Source organism: Rhodnius prolixus, unplaced genomic scaffold (assembly GCF_049639745.1).
Source record: "Rhodnius prolixus isolate KJV_2025 unplaced genomic scaffold, Rpr scaffold_5, whole genome shotgun sequence".
NCBI lineage: Eukaryota > Metazoa > Arthropoda > Insecta > Hemiptera > Reduviidae > Rhodnius > Rhodnius prolixus.
This window is the reverse complement of record NW_027411624.1, coordinates 27,192,892-27,203,250: the sequence shown is the minus strand read 5'-3', so window position 1 is coordinate 27,203,250 and position 10,359 is coordinate 27,192,892. Positions and strand designations below refer to the sequence as shown.

General features: G+C 30.6%; 2 protein-coding genes across 3 annotated transcripts; one reads left to right on the top strand and one right to left on the bottom strand.

Annotated features, from left to right (window-relative positions):
• Window positions 1–1,127: 1,127 nt before the first annotated feature.
• LOC141458677 (phospholipid scramblase family member 5-like) lies at window positions 1,128–4,518 on the top strand. The gene is made up of 8 exons (XM_074136969.1): window positions 1,128–1,262; window positions 1,345–1,407; window positions 1,486–1,539; window positions 1,634–1,741; window positions 2,177–2,394; window positions 3,211–3,378; window positions 3,490–3,636; window positions 3,717–4,518. The coding sequence occupies exons 1-8, from the start codon at window positions 1,187–1,189 to the stop codon at window positions 3,771–3,773; spliced, it is 891 nt and encodes a 296-aa protein (XP_073993070.1). The 5' UTR covers window positions 1,128–1,186; the 3' UTR covers window positions 3,774–4,518.
• Window positions 4,217–9,021, bottom strand: LOC141458669 (uncharacterized). Of its 2 annotated transcripts, XM_074136952.1 has the most exons (11): window positions 8,661–9,021; window positions 8,281–8,431; window positions 8,115–8,204; window positions 7,885–8,025; window positions 7,604–7,808; window positions 6,456–6,625; window positions 6,141–6,379; window positions 5,697–5,868; window positions 5,308–5,625; window positions 5,011–5,225; window positions 4,217–4,380 (listed from the first exon to the last, which is right to left on the bottom strand). In XM_074136952.1, the coding sequence occupies exons 2-11, from the start codon at window positions 8,379–8,381 to the stop codon at window positions 4,256–4,258; spliced, it is 1,776 nt and encodes a 591-aa protein (XP_073993053.1). In that variant the 5' UTR covers window positions 8,382–8,431; window positions 8,661–9,021; the 3' UTR covers window positions 4,217–4,255. The 2 variants fall into 2 exon arrangements, with proteins under 2 accessions (XP_073993053.1, XP_073993052.1); XM_074136951.1 differs by having other exon boundaries at window positions 8,281–9,021.
• Between the last annotated feature and the right edge of the window lie 1,338 nt (window positions 9,022–10,359).

Sequence of the window (10,359 nt, the reverse complement as noted above, 5' to 3'; positions counted from 1 at the left end):
ATCAAGATCAATGGTTTATGTGTTGACAAAATATCTCCATTTTAAGATACTTTAAAGGTGCTCGTAGCAATAAGAGAAATAAAATAAGTTCAGAAAAACGAGGAAGAAAATTCGAAACTAATTTAAATAAAATATATTAGCTTTTTTTTTTAAGTTTCTGACAGAAATTACTAACTGAAAAGAAATTATGAGAGAAAAAATAAGTACATTCAGTACCTTATGATTAAATTTTTCTAGCTTAATTAGCCCTTATATTCATCTATTTAACTGTAATTTTTTACTAAGGAGATCCTAAGAAGGGAAATTGTGTTGGACCTACAGCTCTAAAAATAAAAAGAATTAAAAAAAACAACTTACGACTTTTTGTTTAGCTCGACTGGAGTGGCTTAACAAAAATCAATCACAACTGCCATAAATTTTCTTGATTACTGTTCTACTACAGTTTGAAAGGATTTAATGAAGTCTGAGTTTATAAGAGGCATTCTTTTAATATTTTTAAAAACAGCCTTTTGAGCTGAATTGAAATTTAGGTTTGTTGATGAGGTTTACTTTCTTGGAAGGCAGACATTTTTTAATTAAAATTGAAGAAATTTTATCTTCTACATTATCTTTCTTCTAACGAGGGTTCATGTCTGATTTTTGTTATATTACTTTAATATATCAACAGATTGAAAAAATAAATGCCAATTTCAGTCATGATATTTATTTATGGTGTTGAGCTTTCGACCTAGGCACTAGGTCATCTTCAGGGCTTATTGTCTATATGATATTTTTACATGGTTATTGTTAAGTTGGTATATCCTCTGTCTTGTCTGCTTAGGAACGAACAGTTCAGGTGACCTAGTCCCTAGGTCGAAAGCCAAGCACAATAAATAAATATCATGACTGAAATTAGCATTTATTTTTTCAACCTATTAAATAATGAATCAGTCGCGAAAAATAATGAACATTAATACCACAAGTTTAATAATATTTGATATCATTAGAATGAAAAATAAGCAGATATTTTCTAAAAAATAAGAAATGTCCCCAATAAATTTTGCTCTAATGGTGATTCATGTGATGTTTTTGTTATTTTATTTTAGTATATCGAGTTTAATAATATTTGATATCATTCATTGTGAAAGATAAAATAATAGAGATATCGGCAGGTAGACTGATAACGTTAGTAAGTGGCAAGGAATGGATGAAAATGTCTTCACATAATATATTACATGCAGCAAATTCAGAAGGAGGTTCCTGTCTCACGACCAGAACAAATGGTTTTTTTTAATATATATATTTCATGATGGTTCATGAATATTCATAAAAAATAATTTGTCCATAATTAATCAATCGTTTCAGACTACAAAGGACCGACAATATGTAAGAAAAAATCAGTGATTATTAAGCAGCCAAAACCAGCAGGTAGGATCTAACTTTTGGTCTTATTTTAATTTTATACGGTGCTAAATAACATTTATGTTGATTTTATTGATATTACAGAAGGTAAATTTTCAGATTCCAATCAGATCAGATGTCCTTCACCTATTTCAATCAGTAAGTTGAAAAAATAAATACGTAATAGCAAAATATCCACACAAAATATTTGTAAATTAAAAAATTACTGTCAGAATTTATAATTGTTTTTAAGTAAGTGGTGATAATCCGGTGAACAGTTACGTTTTACCATATAATGGTGTTCAAATATTAAATGATGTGGAGCATTTAAACATCGAACAGACAGTTAATTTAGATGAGTGTGAGTAAAAAGTTATTGTTTTTGGTTTAATTTAAAATGCAACATCTGAGGTCATGGGTGCCCGGACTATTATTACGTTGCCGGCATTTGGACAGTGTTTTTCCTTTACAGACTGCGAGCTGTAAATGACTACTAGAAAGAATAATCTAAAAGCCGGCAGTTGGAAACCCTATTTCAGTATCTTCCGAGCACCAATGACATCAATGTTGAATGCCTTTTGTTGCTATTACTTTATGAACTGAAGTACTGGTTTGCTCTTAGTGGATCTTAACTCCTAAGTAGGTGTAGAAAAAATGAGAATGAATATATTAAATAAATATATGAACATTGGATTTTAAGATATTATTTAAAAAAAGATATTCTAAAAAATTCTTTTCGAAACTAATTGAAAAAGAAGCTATCCATTTTTCACTATAAACAATGCTTTTTGTTTAGTAACGTCAATAAATGAATCGGAGAATCGTTTTGTAATCAAAGGAGACCATGGACAAATACTGTATAGTGGTTTGGAGAGTTCAAATCCATTTCAAAGAATATTCTGCGGTTCAAGACGTAAATTTCATTTTAGATTGTTTGATCGTTCAAAACAAGAAGCAATGTTTTTTACGAGGCGATTAGCATGTTCCACACCGCCATTTGGATGTTATTTACAGGTATGTCTGAGTATTTACTTTATAAGCGTCAGGAAACTTCGTTCCATTTAAAAGGATTGGTTTTTTTACTTTCTCCCAGTTTGACGTAAAGTAAGAATATTGACAATATTTGACTACGCATGAGATTTATTTATTGAAAAATTAAGGAATTTTTTTTAAAATCTAGGCGCGGAAAAACTTTTTTTGAATTTAGATTGTTTTTTAAATTTTAGTTTAAAGAGTCTACTCTATGCACTGCCGGTTTTGACAAAATTTATGTTTAGTGCCCTCACTTAACTTTCTATTTTTCATTTCTCTAAATTTTTGTTTTTAATATCAACTAATGAAACAGATATGCACCACAATGCTTCTTCTCAGCTAGAAAATGTTTAGTGCTATTAGGCTGCCACCATACCCTTGTAGACATGTCACATGATAACTTGTTATTTACAGCACTTGCTTCAGCAGAAAAGCCTATGACTCTATTCTTCCGTTACATCAGTCTTGTCAATAATGTGATGTTGAAGACTTAATTTACGTAATATTTACGAAAATTTTATACAAAACTGTTTTTAATGGTAAGGTTTTGTTGGCAATTCCAGGAAAAGTCTATATGAAGATTCTTTTTTCTACGATTCGGGTACATTTGATGCCTTTCATCAAAAGCTTTTTTAGGGGCAGTACAGATACTTTGCAACTTACGAACTGAAAACGGTCTTTACTATTACATAAAGAAATTGATCCTCAAAAAATAATTTACTCTGGCCATTAGCTATTAAACCTTAACGTCAAAACTTAAGGCCTGACTAGCTAAAGAAGAACTTTTTTTTATTTCAGAAAGTACAAGTATTTGTGCCTCCTTGTGAATATATTGGCTGTATTCAGCAATTGTGGACTCCAATGGTGACCACATTTTCAATTAGAAATTGCAACAATTCTGAGATATATCGATTGGAGGGTCCTGTTCATTGCTGTTATAATAGATTTGACGAAGCTGAATTTTATGTGAGTTGTAATGAGAATTTAATTTTTTTTTAAGTAGGCACTCTCTGTTAAAAAAAAAAAAAATTCCAATTAAAACTTCTTTCCCAGTAAAGTTAATTTTTATTTTTTTAGATTTTCAAAGATAAAAGCTTAAGACCCTTAACAACAATTTCACATCAATGGGATGAACGAGTAATGACTCATAAATTGTCACTTGATTTTCCACCACGATTGAATTGTAATTACAAAGCTTTATTTACTGCTTGTGGCGTTTTATTGGTAATTTATTGTGCTTTATTAATATATTATGTAAATATGAAGTACTTTAGATCAATTATACTCATTCATTTTTATTGTAGGAATATATGTTTATCGAAATATATAAATCTGGAAGTTGTGTGTCATGTTGCAAGTAGAAATTTTAACGTTATTTTTGATGAGATGCTTCATCTGAGAACATTGAAAACGTAACCAGAAGAACATATTTCATAGATACTCAATAACATGCTTTTATGATTTACTTGATTTAGCATTAATAATTAATAACTAATTTAAGGAAAGGAATGAGCCCAGTGGTTAGCGATGCTAGTTCTGATATGTGATTGCGAAAAATATATTTTATCAGTTTTCAATCAATTGCAAACGGAAAATTTCTTCAAATGGTTCCACAGAATTTAAGAAATTAAATTGTTCCAAAAGCATGAATCCAAAATATGAACCCAGACTTTCAAGAAGCATTCTTTTTTTAAAAAAAATACAATATTCGTCAAAGAGAGTTATATAAGAGTATATATGTATAAGAGTTATATTTGCCGGATATTGATTAAATTAAGCAGGGTATCAACTGGAAAAACAAGACTTGCAATAAATTCCTTATTTATTTATATACTACATACAATCAACTCAATTGACTGCTATTCCAAGGTGATTTCAAATGTTTTGGCCACGAACTTACAACAGAAGGGTTTTTAAGGACTGCAGTAACGATTGGTGATTGTGCTCTGGAACTATTACATTCTTCATCTGAAATCAGATGGGTACCAATTTTTAAAACAATCCAAGACTGCTTCCTTACAGAAATTTTCAACATATTAAAAAATTATTTATTTGGAAATTATCATTTGAAAATCAAAATTCTGTAAATATAAACTTCTGTCTAAAGTTATTTGTATTTATTAATGAGAAACAAACCACCGCTGTGTCCTTTTTGTACCTGTTTACAGTTTGAAAACTTAATTGTAGATACACGTTTATGCTCAAAAGAAAAAAATTTTGGATAACAGAATTCACAAGCATAACGTTTAATTTATAATAATAATGCATAATGTGCAATTTAATGTTGAAAATTCGCAGCTGTGAAAATAAACCCAACTTAGTTAAAAGTGGTTAAAGAAATTGAGAAAATTGGAGCAGAAAAAACCTGATATAATAAACATTTTAAATAAGCAAGCCGCTAAAACGAAGAGGATGATAAAGAAAATAGCCTCTTAGGCTGAGTTTTCTTGCAATCAGTAAAATTATTGAAAATTGTGACAAATTATGTATATTTCTACTTTGAGAAGGAATGTATTCTTTAGGAGTAAAAACTATATATTTTTTCTTTTTCACCAATTTTCTTTGACTGATAGATATATGAAAAAAAAAAGTGTTTACCTGAATTGACTTGTGTGTCTGTACGAAGATGGGCCTTTATCTTCCAACCTAAATATTCTTTTTCTGAAATGCCTAATTTATCCATTACCATATCCAAGGTATATGTTACACCTTCAGATTTTTGTTTTGATTGTCCATTTCCCCTGTAAATGCTCATTAATGTTTTTAGAGACTTTACCACTTTGAGAGATGGATTTTCTGCCATATTCACCAAACTGGAGATAAAATAAATGTGAATTAAATAATTATTATTAATTGTCTTATAATTTTTTGTAAAAAATAAATAAATAAACGTACAAATCGAAAGCGATAATTGTGAAATCATTTGGTTCACGGCAGATCTTATAAATATAATCTCTGATAGTTCTCGAATTTAAAGGTTGACATTTAAATCTTAACGCAGACTTTAATTGGTGGCTACTATTTTCTACTATTTGAAATAGTTGTGTGTAAAGCCCCATTATAATACTTTTTGATTTGTCATGTTTTGAACGTGCTACCAACTGTTTCAAATGAGCTCTCTCGAATGCTTTCAGCTTCAATAGCACTTTCTTCTCCCATTTATGTATTTTTCTTTCCCCACTTAATGCTAATTTCAATTTGTGTACTTTCGCCCTAAAAATAAGTGAATAATTAGTTAAAAATAATGAATGTGAAAAGATAAAACTTAAAAAAAAAGTGCTTACCTTTTCATAAGAGCTTGGAAAAAAATAATTAACCATTTTCTAGCCCAACATGAAACATTAAAATCTTTCTGTTCTTTAAAGACCTGATCCAAGAAGGGCTCAAGGATTTTCTTTATAAGGCCACGATCGGCAATTCCTCTTATAAGACTCCCCCAAATGTCCAAACGTACGCCTAGATAAGTAAAGAATATAATTTTAAGAAATAACTACTGAAATTTCAAGTAATATATGTATGTACATATGTATAGAGCGCCAATAACCTCAGATGTTGGCGCGCCTTTAATTTAAAAATAAAAAGTGTACAGTTTATAACCTATTACTGATATCCTTTTTTAAAGAAAACATGACATAAAAATAATTCTATAATAAAAAAATTAAATTATGTCATATTTTCTTTAAAATAATTATACATATCTCATTAATTTTAATTAAATACTAACTTACACTGATGTTTTATAGAATCTTGCAATACAAGGGTCGTAATGTTACTCCACATATTGAAAATACCAACTGAATTATATTCCACGATAAATTTTATTATTACCATGATAAGCTTATTTAATGGGTACGAATGCATATTAGTTTTATCAATCACACCTTTCAGTTTGTACTCTACTTCCCAGGGTGCATTTGCCCTTTGCTCTGAAACTAATCGATATTCTTCTAATCTGGTGATTTCTTCTCTAAAAAGGTTTGTATACTTGAACCACTTTACTACTTATGATTGATTCATTATCTAAATCAAAATATACAATTTACCTTATTAGAGGATCAATAGTATTAATGTGTGTATGACCTTGTCTTTGTTGTTCTTTTAGGATCAAATACAGATTCAATAATTTGTTAAAATATTCATTGAGGGTATCCTCTCTTGGATTATTAAGTATTACTTCTTGCATTTTCGTATTTTCTATTTCCCAATAGTTGGTCTGTAAAAATGCTAAGTTTTTTAAATTGCAAAATAGAAAGACAATGTATTAAAAAGGTTAAAAGTTCTTCATTTGCCTGGTTTGTTGATGCTTTGCTTTCGAGGAGTTTCCTAGAAAATACAAAAAATTTCTTTCCCTAATAACTTGTCTACCAAACGAGTACATATTTTTATAGTACTGTCAAAAACTAGACTGGTCCTTTAACAACTCTTTTTCACCGACAGTGACATAAGAAATGAAGATCTAAATAAAAAGTAAATTTGATCTTAAAGTGGGCTCCAGATGAGACTCGTGTCAATGTATTGAAACTATTATATTTTTTGAAAAAGATAAGCCAGCAGTGTACATTAGAAAAAGTAAAGAACCAAATTTAAACATTAAATTCGTAATTTTGATGCCCTCACTCGCTACTTCTTACATTGATTTGGGCTGAACTTAGACTCAATAAAATAAGTAATTAATAAAGTTATTCATATAATAATAAGATTCGAAGTATGAATCAAATAACTACGAGTATTCAGTACGATGGACCACCAATACTTTCTTCTTTCACTTACAAAAAATTTGCTCTTTTTCACCAGAGAGAGAACAGAATTCTTTCTGTTAATTTCTTTATAGTTCTTCCCTCACTTTCTTTTTTTTTTCAAATTTTATAAACTGAGAAAATATAAGAATTTATAAACTGAGTCGAGTTCACCGATTTATTTTGAGCATTTACTCTTACCTGATAATTAACACTCTTACTTATCTAGATAAATGAGAGTGCCGCGTTATTTATTATAAAATTAATGATCCGAATTCCACAGAACCAGTTCCCCCCTTAGGCCTAGAAGACTTTCTTCCCCGACTGTGCTGAGTGTATGAGAATCCTTATAAGAAATTTTGTTCAATAAATACCGGTATTAAACACGGAAGTGTTTAATAAAATCAAGAAAAAACTGAAACTCACAGAAATCAGACAGCAGCATTTAAACCAACCTTAAGAAAATCCAAAATGTGAATTACGCCCAACCTGAGCAGTCCAATATCAGGCAAGGTAATTCCGTGTGAAACTTTATGCCTCACATTAACTATCCAGTCTGGTAATCCGATCCTTTCTGCTTTGACATACAAAGAATCCATAACCATTTTATCATCTCCATACGCACTCGCCACATCTTTAGATCCCAGTAAATTCAAAAATCTAAAAAAAGAGGGAATTGTAATACATAAGGATTGTAATATATGTAAGGAATAAAGTGTAAAGATGCACGATGTACCTCATAATTGATCCACCATAAATGTACTGCAGATCTTCGACGTCCAAACTTTGCTCGACATCATTGTGGAACACTTTATCCTTGATAACCCCTTGAAGAATTATGCGGGTACACATCACACCAAGTGGACAATCACCTGCCCTATTAAAAGAATTTAACAAAAAAAAAAAGCAAAACATTGTTTTACTTTCTATTTAAAGGTTAGAAATCTAACTAGCTCAACAATTTACCTCTGCCAATCCAACATTGCATCGTAAGCTTCAATTTGGTCTTTTAATTTATTAGAGTACGCTTTTCTGTAGACGTTTAGCCACTCATGTCTGTATTAAAATGAGTATTATTCTAAGAAATAACTTGTACACATTTACTAAAATAAATATACACAATTATTATTACTTGCTGTTCCAAGGCAGAATAGAGACCCCATATACTTCATCAAAAATTTCTTCTTTTTCGACAATAGAATCTTGCAGATGACTTTTGGCATGATTCCTCATCTTAGTGAATGAGTTAAATCAAAAACAGTTTTCAAATTATGTAACGAAAACTGAAACAGAGATACTTAAATTTCTGATATTTAAAATAAAATAATTGGTAAAAGAAAGTACTTTGAAAAGAGAAAAATACACTAGATTTCGGCCTCACTATACTGTATTGTAATACAACAGAACTGCTATCAGACACACCAAAACAACAAGAAAAAATAACTAAATAAAAAGCGTGAATCTACCAGTATGTTGCTTGTTCCAACATGGTAAAATTCACGTACTACTTACGCATTATTCGTTAAGGGAATCGAATTAAATGTTTATCAATCTTTAATTCTATAATAATTTATTTTAATTTTATAGTATTTTCCACTACAAATGAAGATGGTTAAAGTGTTTTCGGCTTACATAAAGCGCGCCCCCTCATGTAAAATACAATTCTAAAACATTACCAATGTATAAAAAGTTCACAAGCCTTAAATTTATACTAGGTTTTATTAATTATATTTCACTAGTTTTCAATAAACGTTTCATAGGTCAGTAACATTTCAAATAACACCATGTGACAATGTCTTCAACAGATATGTAACCTCCCTCACTCAGTCGGAAACCACAACCAGCTGCGTTAGTATGTGACAGAGACAGAAGCTAAGTTAAACAAATACTCGCTAACCGAAATGTAAATAAACTGATTAAACATCTTTGATGATGTACATATATACCTGTGCAAAAAAAGTCTGTGAACACTAACCTAAATTTTATTACTTTTATTATTATCTTAGTAGAAACTTCTTTTATTTTCAAATGAAATATACTATTCGATAGAGAGAAACCTGAGTTTTTCATTTTATATTCAATCTTTTATTTTTGTTCAACAGGAATATCACAATTAAATGTTTAACAAAACAACACCCTAAACGAATGCAAAAAAAGTATGTGAACACTTTGCAGATAATAAATCATTCTTACACATCGTACGTGTGTTATAAATTTTAAAAACTTGTAGGACCTCCTTTGTTCCTAATCACTTCCAACAAGCGAGCTTTCATCGATCCTACTAATTTTGTGGTCGTCAATGTTGGAATTTTATCCCATTCTTCTAAAATGGCGTTTTTTAGTTGTTCACGGTTTCTTATTCCTCTTTTATTTATTTGGCGGCTGATTTCATCCCACAAATGTTCAATTGGGTTAAGGTCTGGCAATTGTGGAGGGGTGTTTAGGCGCCGGGGTGTATTATATAAGAGCCATTCCCGAGTTTTTAGTGCGGTATGTTTCGCGTCATTGTCTTGTTGGAAGACAAACGTTCCCTCCAACCCTAATTTTTTTGAACTTTCTCTTAAATTGCGTTTAAATATATCCACCTACATATATTGGTCCATCTTACCATTAATTAGATCTACCTTGCCCACTCCTTTAGCACTCATGCACCCCCACACCAGAATGTTGCCTCCCCCATGCTTAAAAGTTGGCTTTATATTTTTCATTTTCATAGCTTCATTTTTTTTCGCCACACTTTTTGTCGTCCATCAGACCCACAAACATTGAATTTCGACTCATCTGAAAAGATTACGGTTTCCCAGAAACTAGAAGGCTTAGAAACATATTCTTTTACGATTTATTTTAATGATGTTGAGTTATGATGTTTTTTCCTTGGGACTCGGCCGCAATAATCGTATTCATGTAATTTATTTCTAATTGTCTGAGGTGTTACGCTTACACCATAATCACTTGATAATTCTTGACTGATTTTTTTGAGCGCTTGTCCTGGGTTCTTCTCGAACAGACTTCAGTATTTGCCGTTTATGAAAGGAACTAAGTTTTTTGTGGCCGTCCACTGCGTGGCCTACTAATCACATTTCCGTACTTTTCGTACTTTTTAATTATATTATGCACCGTTGAAGGTTTTTTTTGAACTATCTTCCCTATTTCTCGAATACTTTTTCTTTCATTTCGCAACCTCACAATAAGTTCGCGAATTGGTCTAGGA